Source organism: Lutra lutra, chromosome 4 (assembly GCF_902655055.1).
Source record: "Lutra lutra chromosome 4, mLutLut1.2, whole genome shotgun sequence".
NCBI lineage: Eukaryota > Metazoa > Chordata > Mammalia > Carnivora > Mustelidae > Lutra > Lutra lutra.
This window is the reverse complement of record NC_062281.1, coordinates 153,670,004-153,694,902: the sequence shown is the minus strand read 5'-3', so window position 1 is coordinate 153,694,902 and position 24,899 is coordinate 153,670,004. Positions and strand designations below refer to the sequence as shown.

The window sequence follows — 24,899 nt, the reverse complement described above, 5'->3', positions numbered from 1 at the left end:
ACTGGGCCCCAATCCATTCTGGATCAAAACTCAGCTCTCCATGACAGCTTCTGTCCTCACAAGAAGAACGCCAAGGGGACCCATGGTCCTTATAAACGTTTTCATACAGAAAACAGGGAGGGGGAAAGAAGTCATGTGTGTCTCAGGTGTCAAGGCCGCTCTGCACGGGCCAGGCCCGGAGGGGCCCTGGCCCATGACCCTGGCCCTCCCCAGGACGAGATATTCCAGAACTCACTGACTCACCAAAGGAGGGTGGCACAGCGGCACATACCTGTGCCTCCGAGGTGGCCCACGGCCTAGCAGCAATGTCTGACCCCACAACCAGGAGGAGGATTTGTGCTTTTGGCCAAGTCTGGAAAAATTAACTCAGGTCTGAGAGAATGTGGGTCCCTGAGAGCATCCCTAGACCAGCATCTCTTTCATTCTTCTCTAGTTTATGTTCTTGTGGATTCATGTTTCCAATAACCAATCTTTAAAGAAGTTTTACTAGAATAACAGCCGTGCAAGGTCATTTTTTTTCCACCTCTTCTGTCTCCAAGGTACAATCATGGCTTTCTCCAAACTCGTAGCCAGACCCGACAAGGCCCCCGGTCAGCTCAGCAGTGTGCAGCCACACACACACCAACACTGGGACCCCGGAGGTATCATTTACTACCACTTCACAGAGAAGGAAGTGAACAGTCTGTCAACTCCAAGCAGCCAGCCCAAAAGCCAGAGCCGCAGCCGTGGCGGCCACGGGGGGGTGGGGGTGCAGGCCGGGACACAAGGGACTGCTTTCTGGGGAGACCCGCATTCGGGGGCCACCAGGAGTGTTCCCTGGTGCCTCCTGGAGGACAAGCCCATCAGACCTGCAAATGTATCTGCATCTTAAAACATAGAAACCCCAGAGAAGGGGGAGGAAAGGTCTGTGAGTTCTGTGAGGGTAAGTGATTTGCTGCTGTCCTATCTGCGGCCACACCTCAGAGGCACCAACTATCTGACGAACAAAAGACAAAACCATGGGATGAACATCTGAGAAAAACAAATATCTGCTCTGAGCCCTCAGTGGATTTTGGAAAAAATGTTCCCCCCAAACGGCACCATTAGGACTGCCTCAACAGGAAGTAGTGTCTGTGGGTGCCTGGGGGGCTCAGCCAGTTGAGCAGCTGCCCTCAGCTCAGGTCATGATCCCAGGGTCCCAGACCGGGGTCCAGCTTCGGGCTCCCAGCTCAGAGGGTAACCTGTTCCTCCCTCTGCCTGCCGCTCCCCTATTTGTGCTCCCCCATTTGTGCTTGCATTCTCTCTGGCAAATAAAATCTTCAAACAAACAAACAAACAAAAAAAAAGGTAGTGTTTGAAGGAAGTGATTTCAAGCCTTGGAAAACCCTGAATGGTAGATTAAAACTAAAGCAGCCCCTCCACTGGGGTGTGGCCGGCCCTCCCCTCCCTCGAGAAGAGGTGAAGAGCTACCTGCAATTAGGAGCACCCCCACAGCACAAAGTGCCCAGGCCCAAGGCCTGAGCACCCCCGCATCTCCGAACTGTGTTTATCCTCCTCGCCAAGCAAATCGTCTTCTCAGATAATGCACAGGCCAACTGTAGACTTGTGTGGCCTGATAAAATCGCCACCGATGCTGAGTGACAGGGGGTCAAATCATGACATACTCCCGCCCAGATAAGCGGGAGTCTTGGGAGAATCAGAAGCCAGCTATTTCCCGCAATGCCAGGAACACGCCGCACTCAGGCACCAGCTGCAGGACGATGTTCAGGGCTCCGGCCAAGTGCCTGCCTACCCTCTCCCCAGCCCTCAATACAAAAAGCTAAAACCAGGCAGAAGAGTCATCACAGGGCTTCCAGCCTCAGAGACCTCAGCAGTGGGCAAAAGGTTGGGCGAAATGAACCCAGAGCATTCTTCCACACATCTCTGAGGACACTTCATGTCAAAAGCGCCACCAACACGTGAAAGCCCTAGCAGGACAGTGGCTAAGGAGTGTGTAACAACTCACCTGCTGAATCAACTAGCCTTGTTTAAAAAAAAAAAAAAAAGAAAGTCAAAGCCCTATTTCAGAAAAGAAAGGTGAACAGCAGGGGTGGGGCAGCAGAACTCTGACATGCACGGAGGGTATTAAGGCTTCAGGGAGCCATTTAAATACACAGACGGGGGAACCTGGGTGGCTCAGTGGGTCAAGCCTCTGCCTTCAGCTCAGGTCATGATCCCAGGGTGCTGGGATCGAGCCCCACATCGGGCTCTCTGCTCAGCAGGGAGCCTGCTTCCCTCTCTCTCTCTCTGCCTGCTTCTCTGCCTACTTGAGATCTGTCATATAAATAAATAAAATTTAAAAATAAATAAATAAAAATAAATGCACAGATGGGGGGGCGGGGAGCCTGGGAGGTGGGCAGCCTCTTGGTACTTCCTGATCACTTTCAGTCCACAAATATGAAAATATCCATCAGGTGTCAAAAGCTCCAAGTTTATGGGTCCTGCCCGATGACTCAAAGATGATTGTAAGAGGTTTCTTAGAAGCCAGGGACATCCGAATTGAGACATGAAAAGTGAATAAAGATCCCCACGGGGAGAAAGAACAGAGGAAAGTACTTTAAGCAAGGAGGAATAGCCTGTGCAAAGGCCCTGAGGTAGGGAGCCTGGCCCTTCCCTTAACTACAGCCTGGCTATGTTTGGTATCTAAGTTTCAGGGTTCACATTCCACCCTAACCATAAAAATACACAGCTAACATGCCAAAATTCCCTCAGTTTGTTTCTTTTCCCAACATACAAGGTTAACCACCTTCTCACCTTTCCCTGCTGACCACCTTTCCATTTCTGCAGTGGTTTCCTTGGTGCAGTTGCTTCTAATTTCTGAGCAGCTCACATGGGCCTACAATTTAGGACACACCCTAGCTTCCCAGCTGGACCATGGTCACTCAGGCCGCCCATCCGTGCCTCCTGAACAGGCCTGCACAAGGACGAGGGAGAGTATGTTGCCTAAAAGGAAAAGAGAAAACCCAACCTGCTCTGGGCAGCACAGGCCAGGAAGGAAGTAGGAAGTTATCCTGAGAGCAGGAAGTCCTCGCTCATCCCTAGATGAGACCAGACCAAAGCTGAGCAACAGGCACTCAGTCCTGGGAAGGGAAAGATGATCTGGGGGCAAGGGGTGGAGGTGAGACCCTGCTCTGGCCCTGTACACGGTGTGCTGGGGACACACAAACACTTCTAACCAAAAAGCACTTGGTTCTCTGGGAAGCTGTCCTCACTCCTACTCCCCAGCAAAAACAGACTTCAGGAAGAAAATGAATCAAGTTTTACAAGCTTCCCTATTTACCCAGGACTACAAATCTATCAGTGGGGAAGCTTTTAAAATAAACTCTCTCCTAGCCATGTCACTTCCTTTCTTCTATTTGCTGCCACACAGACACACAGACACACAGACACAGACACACACATACACACACCCCTCCCTTTAACCCTGGCTATGGATCCTGAGTCTGAAAGAGGAATTCCAAATTCAGAACACACACCAAACCACCACTTGAAAACACTTCCTACTTTTTATTCAGGCTCTCTCATTTACTCGTGTGTCTACACATTCCTGGTGCAGCTCCCTAAGCAGGGATACTGTCCCCCACAGCACTGGCTACCTTTTAGCCTCTCGTTCTTCTATTCCAGAAATACTAAGGGCATTTTCTAAAGTGCTCGGCATCCTCATCTCAAAACAGTACTGCAAGTTAAGTGCAGCCTGCTTTACAGATGAGGCCACTGAGGCTCAGGTAAGCAACTGGCACAGGTTACACGATAAGTAAAAGCCCTACTGGGGATTAGGGGCCAGGCTGCTTCACCTTGTTCTCTGAACTCTGGTTCCCTAGCGCCCCATATATGTATCAAAATACAAATAGCAAAACTGCTTCCTTCAAAAAGAGACTCATCCTGGGGGCACCTGGGTGGCTCAGTTGGTTAAGTGTCTGCCTTCAGCTCAGGCCATGATCCCAGCATCTTGGGGTCGAGTTCTCCCTCTTCCTCTGCCCCTCCCGCCCCCACGTTGTATGCACTTTCTCTCACTCTCTCTCTCTCAAATACATAAGATCTTTAAAAAACAAATACATACATAAATACATAAACATAAAAAAAATTATAAAAGACTCATTGTGGATCACCAGCTGCTTTAATGTTAAACTTGAAAACTAATGGCCACTTTAACTGGTGCTTCCAAAACGGATCATGGAAAACTCGGATGGCAAATAGTAGAGCCTGTGCTTCATTGTCAGCAGCACCATTCAGTGTGGTTCCCAGAGGCACGGGGACGATGCCCAGCGGGCCGTAAGGGAACAGCAGCCCCGCAGCCAGGGAGCCCAGGGTTAGAGTCCCAACCCACCGTCCCTCACTAAAGGACCCAGGCAAGAGCCGGCAAGGGCTGGATGCCTTCTGCAGCGGCCCCTGGACCTCGTCTATGGCTTGCGGCTCTCCAGATAAGATGACCTACGTGCAGAGCACCTTACAGCCTTCAGGGCTGACCACATGTGAGCTCCTGGGAGCTGAGTAGGAAGGTGGGGAGGTGGGATCCAGGCTATGCTGGGGTCTGGAACAGCTCCAATTTCATCCCCCAGCTCCAAGGCTGCCTACAACCCGTATCCCAGGGTTCGCAGGGGAGGCAATGAGATAGCATCCCCCAGAAAAACCAAATAGAGGGACTTGCTCCACTTTAAAATCAGCCTACTCCATTCATCCTCAACTCTCTGCTGGCTTTCTATATCCCTAGATCCACCAGCAGGCTCTGCCTTCCAACCCCATCTTCCTGCCACGCCCCTCTCCTCTCTGGCCTACGTGCCTAACAGAACCCCTGCCTGTCTGCCTCCCTGTGCACAGCCCTGCTCCCACCCACCTGTCCACCCCTCCTGCAACCCCACACCTGGGTACCTCCGTCCTAGGCCCTCCATTCTCCTCAGCCATAAAGCAGAGCAGTAAGAACTTACACCTCGTCTGTCGCTCTCACATGGCTGCCCCGTACATGAGAAAATACTTTCTAGAAAGTCAGATATGGCTCTTCACGTGTGCTGGTGTCTCTGAGCCCCACCACACTTCCCATACACAGCTGTTTCCTCACCGGACTCTGTCTCTTGCAGACCACTACTTCTAGGATGTTGGTCAGAAAAGCCCCATGGGGTGAGAGATGAGGGGAGACCCTAAAAAGAACTCTAACTCAATGACTCAACTACTTGGAGGTCAGATCCAACTTCTCATTTAAAGCAAAAACAAAGCTGCCAAACTCCAGGCCATCCATCCTTCAAGGAAGGAAGGATTTCCAGCTAACCCATCCAATGAAATCCAATGTGGCCTCTTAAGTAAATTCTCCCTACTCTATGGCAGGGCCTTCGCGGATTATTTTCCCTCAAAAAAAAGAGAAAAAAAGAAAAAAGAAAAAAAAAACCATAATTTACACACTGAGTGTCTTTACTTTCCAAACCATTCAGAATTAGGGAAAGGGGGAAAAAACACGTCTGTTTCTATTTGAAACTGTCAAAATTAGCATTCAGTAATTAAAAATCACACCCTTTCTCTTAATAACCTAACCAGCATGATACAATCAGGTTGTGCCAACTCTTTAATCTAATTGACTAATTACAGATTTTAATTTAGTCAGTTACTGAACAACTGTTGACAATTTGTTTTCATTAGGGACAGAACAGAATAAATATTTAGGCTTCCAGTCACAAAGACTCCTGTGATTGGTTCTCCACCGTGACCCCAACTTCCGAGCGGGCTCTGGCTCCGGCAATGCCCTGAGACACAGGTACACACCAGGCTCGCCAGCCACAGCTCAGGTGCAGCCCCGCACTCACCTGCCCCAAGTCCCTCTTAAGGCAAAAGCTGGAAATGCAAGTGGCGGCCTACATTCCCAAATTACAGGCAATTCCCCAAATCACACACGTCACTCAAGAAGTGGCAAACACTTAAACGTTGTGAAGAAAAATAAATTCAACGCTACATGTCACTGGCTTTTAAGCAACAAAATAAGTTAACAGTCAAAATAGGTTTACCGGCATTCATCTCACTGGGAAGCAAACTGTCACTGACATCTTTTTTTTTTTTTTTTTAAAGACGCACATTTACAGGTTTCACCGGAAATGATCCAGTTCTTTCAAAGTGCATTTTGACCCCCGAGGTCCCCCACTCTGAAAGTCACCCAAAAGTCTGTTAGAATAAATGGCTCAGAAGACTAGGAATGAAGGCCTGGGGGTCAAACCATGACTCCCCTGTTTAATGACCTCATCACCAGTTAAGCCTCAGTTTCCCTGTCCAGAGAAGGGGATAAAAAAGCCTTTGCCTGGCAGAGAGTGACCGGGAATAAACGCCATAAAAGTCATGCCCACACACAGGGCCTGGCGAATGCAGGTCGGTCACCACTGTTCCAGAAATCACTTTTGTATCCCTCAACCAGCCCCATACGACAAATCGGGAAAGTGAAGTCAGTCGAAGGTTACCTACACAGCCAGTCAGTGGGGAAGTCTGGTTGTGATAGAGTATTTCTGCCCAGTGAACCATCCCTTCCCCTGGATGCCAGCTCAGAATAGCAGGGAAGGTGGGACTTACTTGCAGGGGAGGGGTCAGGGGTCCAGGGAGCATCTTCTGGAGATGGGAGCCTTCCAAGCAGAGTCTTACAGCCCTTGGGCCACCCAACCCCCCCACCCAGCTTTCTCCCTACAGGAAGGCTTTGAGCAGCCTGCCCTTCAAAGGATGACCCACCCAGGACAAACTCTGCATTCTGCCCCAGCTGACCCCCAGGGTTGGAAAACACGAGGGCCTTCTCTCCTCAAAGCCCACCCCTGGCCATTCTAAAACAAGGCCAAAGGAGCCTCCCACACTGCTAGGATGGAAGCCACAGGTTCCCAGTCAGAGGATACTAACCAGGTCTCTTGAAAACCCTCCTGGAGAGTAAAGCATGGCTGGTGGGGGTTTTGTTGTTGTTGTTGTTGTTTTCTTTTTTGGCTCAACAAAAATCCCGTCTACCTCAACTGAAATGGAACCAAAATTCCCAATGTGTTCTGTTGAGTAGAATTCTACCAACCTGGTGTGCTCACACCAGCTCCCCTGAGCTGCTAAGCAGCTCTAATCAACGACGCCATAGTTCTCATTTTTCCTATTTCTTAGTTAAAATGATGACTCGATTCAAGCAATCTATTTGCAAATGAAATATGTTCAGGCATGGAGTCCACAGGAGGTGGCGGAGAATTAATAAAAGGTGGCCTTGTCAGTGAAGAGATGGGAAAAACTCTCCATGGTGGGTATGCAGGCCCAAAGCAAGAGGTGGTCTTCCCAGGCGAGGTCAGTGAAAACCAGCCTGGTAAGGAACCATCCGACCCATGGGCAGGGCTTCAGCTCACCCACCACCCTCATGACACACACCCACCTACTCCTCCCAACGCTAGTACTAAACTACAGTGGCCTGGGCCGTGGGTCGTCAGTTAATTAGGCAGCAAAGACGTCAAATTTGGTACTAATTCCAGCATGGTGTGGTAGTGAAAAGCACTTTCCCTATTAAGTCCACCTCCAACATGACCGAATCCCTCCAGTGCCTCCGTTTCCTTTTCTACAAAAAGGGAATGCAGACTGAACCTAACCCACTGGGCTGTTCCGAGGACGACAAGAGATAAAGCCTAAGGGGCTCAGAACAGAGCCTGGCATACAGTTAGCACTTAAACTTGTTCACTGTTCTGGACAGTTCTTCCTTCGTGAAACGGGAAGAAGATCCTGTCCCCTGTGTTGCCCCAACAGGACAAAACTGAATAAGAACACTTTCTTCAAGGTCTTAGCACATAGCAAGTGCTCAATAAACACCAGTTTTCTTTGTCAGACGAGGGACTAGTTGTTACTATGCCACAACACCACGGTTTACTTATCCCTCAGCAAGAAACTACCACTCCAACTCCCAACGGCTCAGCCCTCCAAGGAAGGTTGCCCCCTCCAGCAATGGCGGCTGGAGTCCAACACCATGATTTTCACCTCGTCTCTTCTCTTCAAGTTCCCTGGGACAGAGATGCTGCTAGCAAAATAATGCCAAAGAAAGTACGTGGCGACAGTCAACTAGATTTCAGTTCATTTTCTATAGCTTGGGGTCAGAATCGACTGATGCACTCTGGTGATCAAGTTTTCTGCAATTCCCTATCCCACGCATTAGCTCCTGACAGAAATTCACTGCGGTATTTAAAGTGGCAGTCATCACAACTAACTCAAATTGTATTGGCTTCCCCGATGCTGAAATGCTCTGCTGAAACCATCAATTGGCCAATTCGGAGATAACGTGGTGAATGAACCTCCCTGTCATGCCGTAAACAGCCCCCCACCCTGCCCCCCGTCTGCAGTGGCTCCCCAGCCCGGAGATCCATGGCGAAACCTGCCACCGGAGCTGCGGGCCAGGGCGGCCTCGTGTAACACAAGCGGGCTCGCTGAGCGGGAGCTGGCGGGCGGCGGGCGGCCGGCGCTGCCAAGAGGAAGGGCCTCCAGAGAGGATAACATTTGCTACTGGAAGCCTTCTAAAAGACAGCGAGAAAAGAACAGCAGCGTGCACACGCCCAACGCCAGGCCTGCCCACTGGGCCGTCTGCCCCCACATCGGCACAGGCCACAGAGGGCCAAAGCCACTGGAAGCCCACGGCATCGCCCAAAGAAAGCTGAAAAATTCCTAGCTGTGGCAGAGGCATAGGTGCCTGCCTCTTGAACAAAGGTTTTCCAGACTCAGTGGCAGCTGCGGGAATCAGGTGTCCATCTGACCACAGGCGGGCTGTGTTACCGTCCCACTATGCCTCAGTTTCCCCATCTGTAAATTGAGAGTGTTTCTCAACACACATTCTATGATTTGATAGTCTGTTCACATTCCTTCTCAACAGGGGAACCACAGTTTACAAACCATTTTCACAGGCTCTCACCGGACACCCCAAATGCTTGAGAGGCAGGGGGAAAAAAGAAAATCCAGGCCTTCCTTCACATCGTTTCAAATCACAGATGATCCAATGAAGGCTCAGAGAGGCCAAATGACTCACCCAAGGCCATCTGGAAGAACAAGCACTTGGACCTCTGGTCCTCCAAGTCCAAATACCGCGTACCATCTGTGACACTGCTTCGGTCCCCCACACCGACCAGCACAGAGCCGGCCCACGGCAGACACCTGGGACTAAAGACCCACTGCGCTCCCACTCCAGTCTGCAAAGCCCCGCTCTGCCTACCCCGAGAGCTCACAAAACTGCATCTAGCATCCTGGGCGCGGGGGAGGTGTGCCACCCCACAGCCTGCTCTCTCAAACAGCCTTTTGTGACCGGGAGAGAAGGATCAGAGGAAAACCTCAGACAGGGGCCCCAGGGAGCAGCCGTGCTTCTTAAGGTCAGAGGACTGTGAAACAGAAGTGAAATGTCAGGCACTTCCCCCAAACACACAAAGAACGGGAGACACAAAGCCTGCTTCAGGGGCTGTGCAAACAGCTGTCACCGAGAGGGGACAGAGAATTTGGGAGGCTGGGCCAACCTGGGTCAGATGGGATGCCCTGAGATCTGTTCTCAAGAGATTCTTGCCGTGGCCAGAGGCTGAGCCCTGCAGATGTTCAAACAACACCCTCCGCAGGGGGCCGGGGACCCCGCCTCACCTGCAGACACCCAGGGCAGGAGGGGCCCCGTGGCCAGCCAGCAGGGACAAGCTGCAGCCTTTAAGTGGGAGCTACTGCTTGTTCAACACGCGGCAAGCATCTTTCGAGCACCTTTTACGTGTTCTCTGCACGAAGAATACAGCAGCAAACGCCACAGGCGGCCACCGAGGAAACCACGAAGCACCACGCGGGAGGCGAGAGGCACGGTGAGGAAACGGCTCTCTCAAGAACCCGTGGCGGTGGGAATCGTTCCCTCCTTATTACAGGTCACCAAGCGGGATCAGCAACTGCACGTCACTTGGCCTCAGTCAGCCCACCTGTGGGTCCCAAGACTCAATCCCAGCCCTCTCTGGCTAGTGGCTTTCAAAGTTTAGACGAAGATCCCCAAGAAGACAAACTTGACTTCGCAAACTCAGGACACATGTGTATTCACAAGGCAATCCCAGAAAACAGAGGCTTCCCCAAATAATACTTATGCTTACTCCGTGTGATAACAGTGGTTTCATTTTTTTGTGACTGCCAATCGTGACCCACTAACTCACAGTTTGCAAAACAAGGTGTTATCATGTGCCACTTGCCCGTCTCCATCAAAATGTGTATCTAACACACTTGATCCCTGGGCAGGGATCAGACCTTTCCTGCTTCTCGAGGCTCAGAGTCCAGCTCCCCAGTCTAGGGATTTAATCAAGACTCTGCAATAGGCCCCAGGACTGGGGGGTAGCACACAGGGGGTACAGATAAGTGTTCCTGCCCTTCGAGAGCTTGCGATCTACAAGTTGGGAAGGGAAGAGATATAACCTTGACCCTAACCATTCTCCTTCTGGGCAGCAAGTAGCAAGTGAATACAGACACAGAGTTCCTGGGGATAAAAGAAGAAGGAAGAAGGGGTGTTCTCATGGGGGTGGTCCTGGCAGGCCTTGGCGGAGACCACCATGTTCCAGCCTGGCATCTGCCCTACAGAAGGACCAGAGGGCAGGTGAGGAAAAAGCCCCCATCTCAGGTGGTGTGGTACCAAGGAGGGACCACAGAAAGGGTCAGAGGGGGAGCAGGGGAAAGCTCCAGGTTCCTAGGTCAAGAGACGTGGACAGCAGAAGAGAAAACGGTCACCTGAATAAACAACCCAGTCCAGGTGCTGGCCAGGGTGCCCCTGGGCGTGTCTCATTTCATCCTCAGGAGCACCTGGGCTGGTCTGGAAGCTATGTGTGTGACCCCGCCCCCAGCTGCTCAGGGGTACTTGGAAGACGGTGGATTCGAACCCAGGGATCCAGAGCGCTAATCAACAGGTGAGACAGCCCGTGACGGTTCAAGTCTACGGGCACATACTTCCCACACCAAGCCCACTCTGCTGCTGCCGCCCTTCTGGCCACAAGAAAACCAGGATCCATCCAGGGTCCCAGGTGCAGTCACAAAAGGAACAGCACACACTGGTGCGGTGCTTCTGCTGTGCCCGGCCCTATCAGAGAGGCAGGGTGTAGGGTGCGTGAAGGCACCTCAGCTCATTTCATCCTCAGGACAACCTTACGAGGAGGCTATACTTCATCAACCCCATTTTTCACCTGAGGAAATAGAGAAACAGAGAGGCCAATTGACGTGCCTGAGTCTGCACAGCTTGGAGTGCAGCAAAGCAAAGGAAAGTGTCCTGGATCCCGATGGGGTCTGTGGGTGTGAGTCCTACTGGGGACCTCAGGCGAGGTCCCCCTGCAGCTCAGCTGACCTACTTGTTAGATGACGAGGTGGCCTCCAGTTCCATCACCTCCAACCCTGCTGAAGACAGATATACACTAAATACATCTCTCGGTGGCCACAGGGGCTGGGACCATCCACCTTCTCCCACCACCCGTCCTGACAGCATCCTGGTCCCTCAGAAGACAGAGATCGTCCCGCACGAGGACTTTCGGAGCATTTATCCCATCCTCGGCTGCATCTGCTCTTCAGTGAGACGGTGAATGGAGCAGGCAGCCAGTCAGTGAACCAGACCTGCACCGCACACACCTCAGCGACTCCTGCTCCTGGTCTGGGAGCCGACTAACCGCCGCCTCCCTTAGGCTGAGCCAGGAAGCCCAATCAGGAAGCAGCCCCAGCACCAGCCTCCCACAGACCCCCAACAGCGATCCTTCCCCAGCTCGCTTCCTAAGGCTCCTTCTTGGGACTCCTAGCGCCATCAAAAAGTTGAGTGAGATGGGAGGTGGGCAAGGGCAGTCTCCGTATGGAACAGGGGAACTCGACTTAGCAGCTTTCGACCCCGTCCATCCCTGTCAGCGTCTACACAGCACCTTACCGCACAACTAACCTCTGGCGGGGCTTCCTTGCCTTTCTCTCAACCCCTCTGCGGCAGGATGAGCCAGGACGACCCTGTGCCTATTCCACCATGGAGAGAATGGACCTTGAGCAGCGGAGGCTCCCCCAGGAACAAGGGGTTGCTGTGGAGCCAAAATCTGAATCCTGATTTCTGCAGATGTCAAGTCGCAAGCCCCCTCTGGGTCTTTACCACTTCACCATGCGGGATGGGGACAGGACTTCTCTGCCCCACACAGATAAGGGGTGCAGACGTCTCCGGGGAGCACTTATCGGAGAAAGCTTGTGGCAGGACTGCCCGCTCTGCCCCTTGCAGGGGTGTGGGGAGGAGAGAAGACAACTGGTATGGAAGGGGGACGCCATGGCACAATCAGGGGAGCAGAGGCACTGGCAGGCACCCATGGGAAATTAAAGTGTCCACTTCCCTCAGGTCAGCTTGCCCTCCCAGAAAAAGATGCCGTTGTCCCCATCGTATTAAAAGGTCTGGGGGAGGGGAACTTTAGGGCTGCAGAGACAAAAGAAACAAACTCACCAGGCACAGAGAGACAACCATTCTATGTAGGGGATACTACTCAATTCTCGCGCCAAGGGATCACCATTCCCCCACCCACACAGCAGGAAACCCGAAAGTCTGTCATCCTACCAGGAACCAACAGTGAAGGCTGGAACTTAGGTGTGCGTCCCAGCCACCAGCCAGAGAGACCAAGCCCTTCAAAATCCAGAGGATTCAAGACCCAAGAAAAAAAAACAAAACACGGGAGAGAAGCATTTCTTAAGCCCATTCGCCAGGGCTCCAGAAAACCCCATTACCCTGGCGAATCAAAAACAAACAATCATTATTGTCTATTTGCTGTAAGCTCCTAGCAACATGTATTAAAGAAGTTTATGTGAATCGTCTAATGCACTTGTGCCGTGGTCAGAATTATTACCAAGCTAAAAAAGATTAATTTTTCTAAATACTCTAAACCCTAGACACTATTATAAAGGCTACAGCTAGTGTAACATTTCTGTTATCTTGGCTGACAGGCCCTCAAGCGCACACACCTCCCTTCCACTTCTCCCTCTTAAGACTTAAACACACACACACACAGGCAGAAAAGTCAGGGGAAGGGGGCCAGGCAGGTCTGGCCTGAGGTCTCCACTAGAGCACCCACTTCCCCTGGAAAATTAAGACAGCCTCAGGGATGCTGCAGGGAGAGCTGGGTGTCTCTGGCTCCTCCCGCCCAGTGGCCCACAGAGCTAACTCTTGGTCCAAGTTTGCAAATGCTTAGCTAACAAAGATGGCATTATGCAGAGACGTGCACACGGCTGGTCTTGGAGTTCAAATGAAGTGACCACTGCCAAAAACTTTGTTTGGGTCCCCACCACTCTACCCGCCCCTGCGCCGGCCCCACCTCCTGCCTTGAAATAAAGGGCAAGGATTTGCAATTTGGGGTCTTGCCGCCACTTGAAACCCATTAAGGTGGCTGCACAGCCTGGGTGCTGGCAAAATGCAATTCCAGTTACTCATTTAGTGTTTAATTAGCTACCGATGGAAGAGTCTGGCAGCCTTTGGGGTGAGAGGAATGGCAGCAAATGGGGTAGGAGCCCGAAGAAAGGATGCAACACAAAGTCTAAGCTCCAAGGCGGGTGGGGAAAGAAATAACTGTGTGTGTGTTTTGTTTTTTTAATCTGCCACACAAGGGTGCCAAGGGTCAGAGCCAAAGGCAACTGCTACGAACTTGCCAGGACCTCTGGGCAGATGGCTAGGCTGGCTTATCTCTGGGGAGAGCACTCCCCCACTCCTCAGAGGCGGGTCGTGGCCCTTCCCCTCCCATTCTGCCTGCACTGCTGTCCTCTCCCGCCCCCTCCCGCCCCTGCCCCCCGAAGGGTTCTGGCAGGAAGGGTTCTGGCAGGCACGGACACTCCCCTCCTGGCAGGAACCCCAGCTCAGCACATCCAAGGAGAGCCCTCTCAAATATCACTTTGCTATTTCAAACCCACCAAGGACGCTGGACCCCTGCCACAGAGCCACAAATACCTCAGCTCACGTCCACGCCTAGGCCTCTGGGGCACTTGCCTAATCCCCCCTGGCAGCCTGGAGACACAGGCTCACAGCTGGGGGCACGGGGCGGGCGGGGGGGGGGGGGGGGGGGGGGCGGAGAGGTAGCCAGGCTCTCCTTGTCAGGGGCTCACAATGGCAGAGCAGAAAGAGACCTCAGGTCTTCAGAGCGGAGAAACTGAGGCTCCACGCTCATCAAGGTCATGGGATTCCATGTCTAGTATCCGCCCCAAGTTCTTCCCTGGGAATCACAGAGGGGCCAGGGTCAGGGGCAGCAGTCTGCACACCTTCTGAAGTCAGGTACAAAGTCTCCTTTGTGGGGACACGGGTGTTTTCTGGAAGGAAAGGCCAGAGCTTTTATCACATTTTCCCTGCCAAGAGAGCCACTGTACCAGAACAAACTCCCTTCCCGAGCTCCTGTCCCCCTCTGCCAGTGATTCCGCAGTTCACCTCTCAGGGGCTTCAGACTGACTCACTGCCCAATTAATTTCCTCAGTGACTATACACAGGCACACTTGGGGTCAAGTGCCAGCACCTCCCCTCCATTCAGCAGGAATTCTGTTCACAAATGAGGGCTGTCAAAAGTTGAGAGGAAGAACCTGAAAAATCCATATTTGGTCCCAGCTCTGCCACCTGCCCCATCCCCACCCCCGCTACATGCCCCTGCACAGACTATCTGAACTCCAGGCCTCGGTTTCCTCATCTGTGAAATGGGGCTGAAACTCAAGAATAACCCCTGACCCACCATGAGGCCCAACTACAAGCCTGCCCTGAAAGGCTTTATAACGACTGCTGCGACATGAGCGGCGCAAGGAGCCCCCACGGCTCTCCAGCACCTCCAGCTCAGAGGCCGCACGGCCAGGGCACACCTACTCTACTCATTTCTCCACCAAGAAGAAAACACACATTTAGCTACCACACAAGGGAAAGGGCCGCTGGCAGCCAAGAAGGCACCAAAAATACTTCTTTCTACCAGCCACACAGGCCGGGGGGGGAAAGCAAGCGGAGAAGTTGGCCAGGTGAGAGACACAGGTGGAACAGGTGTCCACCCCACAAAAGGACAGGCCCCAGACAACAGGGTTTAAGAGAACCCAATGGTACCCCAAGGCCTTTTACCAATGCCCTGAGGAATGCTGCTCTGGTGAGAGTAGAAGAGCCCCCCAAAACCACAGCAGGGTCCCCATGAGCCTCCTCCCACGGCCTCGGAGCTCTTCTGACTTAGGATAAACCGATTTCTCAGAAAAGTCTATTCTCGTACTGAATGCCCAAACACTCCACGTTACACGTGGTCAACATCAGGGCTTACAAACAACGTTCCAGGTGTTTGGGGGCTGGGGGGAGGGCGGGAGAGAGGACAGACTGACTCAAATGAAAACTCAGCAATTCAAAGAAAATTTAAGCCCCCTCCCCCACTGAGTCACCTGGCTCATTCCAGGCCCTACAGCCTGGCTTTGACCTGAGAGGAAACTTTCCGATCACCTGACCCCTAACCCCGCTGTCAGAAGGGGAGACAATTTGTCAGGAACACAAAATCTTTTCCCTATGAGAGCGGAGACCAGGATCTTCCCAGTTGAGGTCCTTTCCCAAGACCGTTCCAGCCCCACAGCAGCAACCGGGCAACCCCTCCCTGACCCCTGCCCTGCAAGAACTTGATACTCACTACCCCCACACCAAGTCTGGGTGGCACCTGGGCTGCGCAGACTCCCCACAAACCAGAAGAATCTCTGACTCACCTCAACGGCAGAGGGAAGGCCAGTTACTGCCCACTCTTACCGACAGGATGTAAGGTAACTAGTTAACCAGTGTTAGGACGCCACGCTCAAGACCACCCAGCAAAAGTGAAAGCACCAAAGGCACATCTTCCAACACGCCAATGGCTGTTCTAGGCCAGACTCGTCAGTGAGCCCAAATGACCTATTTTTCCTTACCCGTAGGTCCTCAACCCCTTCATTCAAAGAGCACGCACGCACTGTGTGCAAGGTACTGTGGGAGCTACAGAGATGGACAACTCTGTAGACGGATGAACAGCCTCTGGCAGGGAAAAAATTAATAAGCTGCGGTTGGAAAGACAAGCCTAGAAGAGAAAGTAGTGGGAACAGATGCGAACGAATGACACTCGCCACGGACCGGCAGGGCTGAGCCTCGGCAGTCAGGGGCCATGACCCTGGAGTCGCTGACAGACTGTGTTTGGATCTTCAATCTACCCCTTAGCTGCGGATTCACCTCTCTGGGCCTCAGCTTCCTCATCTGCGAAATGGGAGTTAACAATCCCCCTCTCACCAGACCACTGGCAGCTAGGAACAAGAGACTAAACTAAAGTGGTCAGCACGGGAGCCCAGTACGTGGAGAGCTGCCAACAAAGGCTCCGTGTACACAAATAGATGGTCTCCACTGATAATGAGGTGGGGTGATCAGAGTGTGCTGGAAACTATCACAGAAGTCCACAAAGAAGTTCAGAGATGGATACAATTTGAATGGATAAGAGAGGCACGCATTCCAGACAAGAGGAAGGGAGCCTGGAAAGAGACAACAATTCTACCAAGAAAGAATGAGGGCTAACTAGATGGTAGCCATGGGAATGGACAGAAGACACGAAGATCTGAGAAGGCCAAAGAGAAGACACAGTTCCTTTTTTTTTTTTTTTAAATATTTTATTTATTTATTTGACAGAGATCGCAAGTAGGCAGAGAGGCAGGCAGAGAGAGAGAGAGAGGAGGAAGCAGGCTCCCCACTGAGCAGAGAGCCCGATGCGGGGCTCGATCCCAGGACCCTGAGACCATGACCCGAGCCGAAAGCAGAGGCTTTAACCCACTGAGCCACCCAGGCGCCCCGACACAGTTCCTTTTCTTAACTGTCTTAAATTTCTCTTAATTTACCAGTTGGTCCTCTGTCACCCCGGCAATCCAATGTCACCCCACAACTCCTCCACCATACAGATGTTCCCTCCCTGTCGCCATTCATTACTCCATCCCTCCACCCACGCAACCTCACTCTCAAGCCAATGACACCAAACGGATTCCAATCTAGGGAAAAGGGTTTTATTCCCCCAAATCTGTGAATCCTGGGCCTCAATCAGTGGGACTTCAACACTTAGTAGCATCTTCTACACATCTATGCCGATTCTGCCACCATTCCTTAATAAAGTATGGAAAGCAAACCCATGTGAGCTTTCACTGCCACCCGTATTGTTTCAAGATGCAGACCAAACCACAAATTGCCACCACCTTACATCATTTGCTAGAGCACAAACTTAGTTAAAAAATTTTAACTTCTTCAACGACTTGCAAAAGATAGCAAAGACATCCTCTATCAAGAGATTTACCTGAAATAGGCATGTCCACCTATTCCCCACAACTCTAAAACAAAACCATTTGCACAGCAAAGACTGGCCACACAGGAATGCACTCTCTAACCGTTTTTTTAAAAAAAGGAAGATTTTTTATTACTAGGTAGAAAGATCAAATTCACCAACTATTTTTATATGCTTAATGTTCCTTCTGGCCTGCTCCCCCAACCTCCAACTCAGGAAACCCTATGATCATCACCACGGATTTTCCCAGAAGAACCACATCACAAGAGAACCAGTCACCTCACCTTTTACTACTAAAAGTTTACCAGACCATAAGTACCGTGCGCCAGCCTTTTTCTCAACCTTGGAGAGGGTACAAGAACAGGTCCACTTCCTCAGCGGCCTGGTCCAAGGGCATTGACTTTTCAGTCATAACAAGATTTCATCCCATTGAGTAGTCTCAAAACCAGTGAGCCTCCTGCGGAGCAGCTAACTCCGTCTACTATAGGAGCAATTGTCACCATAAAGACATTCATGGTAATGGCACTTGTGAAAATCAACCAGATGGGTTCTGGTGTCCTAGGCCAGTTTCTGGTGTCCTAGGTGTGTCCCCCCTCTGCACACAGGGGACACACATGGCCTGGCCAAGTGGTTGGGCCCTGACAACATTCAAGAAACCAACTTCCATGCCTTAGAACTTGGAGACCATTCCTACCGACCTCATGAAAAAGCGCAAGACCAAATAAACCACCTCTTGTGTGCATGTGCACACGCACACTCACACTCTTACACACACACACACACACACAGGGACCCATCTACAAGGCCACCAGGAGATGAAGCCTAGAAGGAGGCTGGGAAGAACTGCAGACGCTTCCCCTTCCATCTCCCACCTCCCCCAGATCGTGTTTCATCTGATCATAAATTCTGACTCCAACCCATGTTTGGAGTCTAATTTTTTTTTTGAGGGGGACTGCCATGGGAGATGGATATGCGGCAGACGTCGCTCTTATAAGCATTTCATAAATCTTAAGAAACTCATCCAGGTAGAGGATGAATAATAGGGTAGCAAGCACTATGATGTGATGAAATTAACTCTCTTCACAAGAACATTTTGGACACAAGATTATGGACCAGCCAAGGACTTCAAAGTACACATGGTCTCAGTGAGCACAACCTGAGCCCTCCAACAAACACACACGCGCGTACACACACACTCGTACACACACACCTCAAAACATAATTTGAAAAGACTGCTCCCTGGGAAGTAAGGAAGGAGTCCATTTCACCAAACTCTCACTCAACCACCCCTTCAGCTCTGAAACACAAGTTTCGTATTTGTTTTTGTTTTGTGGCAGTGGCCACGGCGAATTTTTTTAATTAAACCAACACCAAGGAGACTTAGTCCCTTCCCAGCTAGCTAACTGTCCACTCTGAACCATCAGCCTCTTACAGCTGAGCCCTAACACCACCATTTTATCTTCCAGATAGGTATCTATACTCTTTTGCATAATTACCACATTACGAAACACGGTTCCCCAAGTTAGAACGGGGCAAGGGCAGCAGGGAGGTGGGCAGAACAAAAAGGCCAGGAGAAAACAAAGACCACGGCCAAGTGGCTGTGTATTTGCTTCTGGTACTAAAGAAGTTAGAGCTATCCAACCCTGTAATTATTGCCAGGATTAAAAATTTGTTACTCACATAATCATGAAAGGCTTTTGCTTCACTCGAATGTTCACAAGTGTCTCGCCTTTCAGGAGCTGCACAGTAAAGGTCCCAGAATACGCTGCAAGTTGAAAAATAAAATAAGATCGGGTTACTAATTATCACTCATGTATCCGCGACAAGTGCACAACGTATGGGGCTAACAGCACGGGGTCTCCCAAAGGCTCTAATCCCACATTTCCAGCTTTTAAACTCAGGCTTGAAAACACAACGGACCAACGTCTTCTGGCAAGCCAGACCTTTGCCCTAAGAGTATTAGTTCTTGGCCATGAGGCACCTACTGTGCGCTAGATGCCTCCCACCTGTGACCTTGCTTGTACTACCGTGACCTTGCTTGTACTACCGTGGTGCTTTAGGAGAGGTAACTAACACTACTTTATTCAAGAGGCAACTGAAGCTTGGGTGGATTAGTACAACCCATTCATGGGGGTCCAGATAGGACAGGTAGGAATCTGGATAAGAATCCGGGCCTCCTTCATCTGTGCTCCTTTCACCACCATCCCCCCAACCAAAATGGCTACATTTCACAAAAAGGTTAAACTGTCAAAGTCAGGACTATGATTCATAGGTGGAGCCATCTGGGTGACTAGCAATAAAGGAAACCTACAGGTTCTTAATCCCAGAGCCCAGAGCCCACACCCCCATCCCTCCCATCTCACCCCTCAGTCCCATCCAGGCCCTCCCCCAAGGAATTCTCATGCAAGAACCATCCCCCCCACACCCCTAAAGAATGCATATCAATTAGCCAAAGGAGAGGCTGTCAACAACCCAGTATCTTGTCCTTTCATGTTGAAATAGCCCTCCTCATAGAGGCACCTGTCCACCAATCCAGCAAAGGGCGGTGGGGGTAGGGGGCAAGGGGCAGGGCTAGATATCTCTGCCTCATCCGCACCTCCAAGATTTGGTATAGTCACTCTAACACTTTGTATTACATGAGAACAGACCCACAAGTCATCTGTCAACCAGTAAAAGCTTACACAAACGGGGTAGTCACTGGTATTAATAGTCACTGGTATTAATACGGTGCCTTAGAAAGCCTCTTCGGGTCAGAAGCCCAAGGCCCAGGGCTGGGAACCACTCAAAGGAAACGGGCACCTGGGCATAAATCTGACTCCAAGTCTAGAGCTCCTGTCCCCATCAGCAACAACCGACTCAGCAGATCATCAGACAAGCCATCTCGCTCAAGGTGTCCAAATTCCAGGGCCTGATCAACTCCGAATCAGCGCCTATGCTTCCTCCCACCTGGAGAGTCTCAGCTGTCATTTGCTCAGTGTCGAATGGCATGGAAGCAACTTCTAACAAGACCACAGACAGAGCAGCTCAGAGCCACCACTGCTCAGGTCCAGCACAAACAACAGACTCTCCCCGTTCTTGGGCCGAGACAAGGCTGGAGAAGATTGGGGTAGGGGCTGGGGGGGGGGGGGGGCCGCTTACAGACACAACAAGAAAATCAGACAGAACGAGAAAATAGGAGGCTCCTAGTAGCTGCAGACAGAGACTCAAAAACATTCTTTTCTGTCCCCTGAAGCAGCACACATTGGATTAACTTCTCCACACGCTAAAGATTTCGAACACTACAAACTCCCTGGCCCCCTTCTCAGTAACTTTTACTCCTAAACCCGAGCTTCTGCAAAAATCCGTGATGGTCAGACGCATGCACCCCGCTCACATACTGCTCTCCCAAACCACCCCAGAAAACCTATCACCCACTCCTACAGGTAGAATCCTCAGGCCACAGCACCGCAGTTCCAAGTTTGGCAGAAATAATTAAAAACTCATTTTCTCTGTGCAAGTTAGAACAGACACTTCATCCCCCCCCGTATTTCAAAGAGACTCGGAACAGTAACCTGAACTGGTGATCAGGTAAAAACGCACAGCTAAGATCCCAAGACGTGGCACTCCGATCCTTCTGAACTCCACCAAAATATCAAAAGCCATTCTGCTTTCTTGTCCTTTTCAAAAGGACGCCAGAGACTCCACCAATCGGTCCGCGAAACAGCCAGGTCTTATACTCACAGCGACTCATTCCTGCTGACCTTAAGCCCCTGTTCTTATGCAAACCTACAAGGAGAGACAGGGACCTACAGAGGTCCCACCACAGCAGGACCCAGATAAAGGAGAGAAAGGGTCACAAATAAGGGAAAGCCACCAACTACCAACTACCAACTACAGACTACAAGCACTCTGTGAGGTCAACACCAACCAGTTAAGGTTCTTGGTAAAATGAAACTTTGTGGTTTCAGGGATGCTGGGGGTTGGGGGGAGGGCCCACAGAGGAGAGGAAAGTCCAGTCAGTCTGAATCAGTATCTTTAAAGGAAGTGGCAGCCCCTTCTTGCTTTTTTTCTCAGGGTGCCTGGGAAAGGCCCCAGTAGAGCTGCACTCTAAAGGTTTGGAGCTCACAGAAGAAAAAGGAAGGGACAGGCCAGCTGTAAAACAGACCTGGTATCCTCCCCACCCTACCCCACCCCCACTCCCTCTAATTAAAGCAGCATGCAGAATTGACAAAAATCCTCCAAGGTTTTTTCAAGACCCGGCCTGGTGCCCCGGAGAGAGATAGGAAAGTAAAGGAGTTTCTATATAAACACTAGACATGATTTAGGAGCTTCTCAATAGAAGGGGAAAGAGAAGCAAAAACTTTGGGAACCAGCCTCTGCTGTCCTTTTCCTCCTTCACCAGCCCTAGTCTGAGTGTCCAGAGGCGCCCTGGTCTGTGCCAAGCCCAAAAGCTAAGGCGTGGGCTTCTGCTCCAGGCTGCCTGTCTTTGTTCACCCAGACCCAGGTCTCAGAACAAAACAAACACACACGCAAAACTATCACACAAACTTACCACCACCACGAGTGCAAAAACCCAGGCGGTTCTCCCAACGTGATGTTTTTTTCCCATCGAATCTGGAAAGCAGAGAGCAGAGACCGCTTAGAGGAGCAGAGAGGAAGGGTAGGCTGGGGGCTTCCCGGAGCCAAAAGGCTGTGAAGACCAACTAACAATAAATGCCAAAAGGTGATAAAAATTCAAAATGGTGGCCACAGTGGCTGCTCCTGAAAACAAAGGCTCTAAGAATAGTGGGGAAGAGGGGGTGTCAAGAAATTGTATGATGGGGGTTGGGGGTGGGGGCGGGGGAGTTCCACTCACCTCCGACAAGAAGGTCTGTGCAGATTTCTGTGCTCCTACGTGCAGTAAATATTCGTAGACGTATAAAGCTAACCTGGAAAGTGGGCAAGGGGCACAGAAAGAGAGGGAAGGCGTCAGATCACATGGGGCGCTCGCTTCTGGACCTTGCCAGCCGGCTTCCAGCCCTGTCTGCGCTGTCCCATTGTGGCCCCAACCAGAGGTGAGCAGCTAGCTCGACCCTGTCTCGGGCCGCGGGTGGAAGCAGTCAGGGGGTGGGTACCAGGGGACGCGCTGCCTCGAGCCGTGAGAGCTAGAGAGCAGGCCCCCAAACTTGAACTTCCAACTGGCATCGGGGCCAAATCCACCTAGGTCTCTCAAACTCTGTAAGCCTCCCGACCCCAGAGCCTCCCTCCTTTTAACGACCCACTCATTGCCACCCTCTCTCCAGCTCTGAGGGTCCGGGGAGACTCAGTCCTGGACTCCGGGGTGCTCAGCGCGCTCTGGAGAGGGCAGCAAAGCGCCACCCTCATCAGCTCCCCCCCAAGCAACTGTCCCCCAAGCCCAGGGCCAAGCCGGCGCCGCCGTCCCTGCCCAGCGCGGCGCCCGGGAGAGCGCGGGGCGGGCGGCGAGGCCGAGGGGCAGGCAAGGGAGAGCGCTCCCCGCCGAACAAAGCCCCCGGCACGCACTCCTCACGCCGCGGGCGGACAAAAGGAGCCTTCGGGGCTGCGGGAGCCACGCGCCCCCTGCCCGCGCCCGCGGGGCAAAGTGCGGCCGCCGCGGCGGGCGCCCAGGCTGGCGCTCGGGACCTCGCCCACCCCTCTCCGCGGGGCCCCCGCGCCCGGCACGCCCCGCGGCCACCAGGTGCCCCCTCCGCCGCCCGCGTCCCCCGACGCCCCGGCCTCCGCCGCCTCCCAACAATGGGCTCTCCCACGCCGCCCGCCGCGGCCTCGGGGAAGGGGCCAGGCAGGCGGCGCCGGGCCCGGGGCGCAGCAGCCCCCACCCGCCCACCTGCCTCCCACCGCCCTCCCGCAGCCCGGCGACGGCGCGGCCGCCACTTGGAAAATAGGGCTTACTTTTCCCGAGCCTGCCCGTCCGAGGGCACCGCCGAGCCTTTGCCTTTGGCAAACATGGTTTGCGGAGAAGAGGGCGCCGAGCCTCGCCGCCGCCGCCGCCGCCGCCGCTACCGCTCCGGCTTGCTCCCGAGCTGCCCCCTCGCTCCCGGCCCCCTCCCCGGCCTCGCTCGCTCGCCCGCTCGCGCTCTCCTCGCCGCACTCCCCTCCCTCCCCCCCAGGCGCTGGCTCCGCGCTCTTTCCAGCTGTCAAAGCGTCAGCCCCGGCCGCGGCCCCATCGCCCTGGAACTCCTCCCGCGCCGGCTCGGCCTGGGGTGCCGCTGCCGCCGCCGCCGCCGCCGCTCGCCCGCCGGCCCGGCCGCCCGCTGGCTCGCTCGCGCGCCCGCCCGCCCGGCTCCGCCTGCGCCGCCCTCTGCGCCTCCGGCACCGCTGCCGCCGCCGCTGCCGCTGGTCTACTTGGAGCTCAACCGAACGTGGCTACCCGGGCGAGGAAGCGAGGCGGGCGTCAACGTCCTGCGATTGATGGCAGCTTCGGCCAATCGGCGCGCGGGGGCGGGCCCGGTGGCCCGGGAGGGACGCCCTGTCAGCGCCCGGCCGCGGCAGTCCCTGCTGCGGCCGCCTCCGCCGAGTCGCTGCCCCTGCTCCTGCGGCTGAGCCGGGGGTGCCCGGGGGCGCGCGCCTCTCCTTTCTGTGGCTGTGGGGAGGGGACTCGAATTGGGCTGGGGGAGCTCTCGTCTCTTGGCCCCGGCGACGAGGGGGTTTGCCCGGCGCTCTCCACGGCGGGGACCATTGGGGGGCGGGGGGCGCTGCGGCAGCGTCGGAGGGGAGGGGGCGCGGACCCCTAAGCGGAGCGCCACCGGCTCCCTCCCGCCACGTCCCTCTCGCTTATCTGCCCCTTGCCTCCTTTCCACCACCCCCCTTGCCCGGCTCGCGCGGGCCCAGCCCTTATCTCCCCCTCCCCCTCGCCGGCCCTCCCCCCTGGGCTCCGACCCCGACCCCCTCCTCAGACTCCAGTCCGCTCCCCGCCGCCCCGCCCCCGGCCCTCCCTCCTGCCCTGTCCGCCTTCCGAGTGCCGGGCCCGGGGCTCCACGCTGCGAGCTGGGCGGCCCGAGCCGGCGCCGAGGCGCGCGGCTGCTCCTTTACTACATCATTAAAATACTTTGGAAAGCCCCAAAGTGGAGCCGCGCGTTAGAGGTCCTCGGCGTGCTTTGGGGAGCCTGGGGGAGGGGACGGGGGACTTGTGCTAAGAGAAGGGAGAGTGATTGCTCCCAAATTTCTAAGGTCTGGCAGCCGTGGCAAGTTAGCCCCTTGGCTTCTCCGCAGGAGACTATGCCGTTCCCAGCACCGGGGCGTCACCTGGGTGCCCTGCAACGTGGAAATGCGCGCCACAGAAATCTGCAAACTTCAAATAAATGGAGCTAAATTCGGGAGGGGGGGGATGAGAGTCAGGCTTGGGGGGAGGGGAAGCTTCCATTGTCAGTGACCCAGGTGTACAATGGGAAGTGGGGGGGGGTGCTGGCAGAGTGACCCAGCTATTTGCCGCGGACTCCTCTCTGTCCACGCTGAGAACCCCAAGTAGACACTTTGACTCCCTTCTTAGACCAGAAACCAGTGAAATAGGGGAAGACTCCCCCATTTTCAGACTGCTTTCAGAGCGCGGTGCTCTTTAAATGTGATAAAACACTGTCGGCACTGTCTCTTTAAAAGAGTCAAGCAGAAAAAGCTGTGTAAGCGCTGATTGGCTGCCTGTTTGGATACATCTTTAGG

General features: G+C 53.3%; 1 protein-coding gene across 3 annotated transcripts in view; it reads right to left on the bottom strand.

Moving 5' to 3' along the window:
- SSBP3 (single stranded DNA binding protein 3) overlaps positions 1–23,581 on the bottom strand; it is a 161,371-nt gene extending 137,790 nt beyond the window's left edge. The window contains exons 1-4 of one of the 3 annotated variants that reach the window (XM_047728141.1): positions 23,136–23,581; positions 22,084–22,156; positions 21,781–21,842; positions 18,930–19,014 (exon numbers count right to left, since the gene is read on the bottom strand). In XM_047728141.1, coding sequence (XP_047584097.1) covers positions 18,930–19,014; positions 21,781–21,842; positions 22,084–22,156; positions 23,136–23,191 — 276 coding nt within the window. In that variant the 5' untranslated portion in view covers positions 23,192–23,581. The remainder of the gene's footprint in view (positions 1–18,929; positions 19,015–21,780; positions 21,843–22,083; positions 22,157–23,135) is intronic. The other 2 variants (XM_047728144.1, XM_047728142.1) reach the window with 2 other exon arrangements.
- Between the last annotated feature and the right edge of the window lie 1,318 nt (positions 23,582–24,899).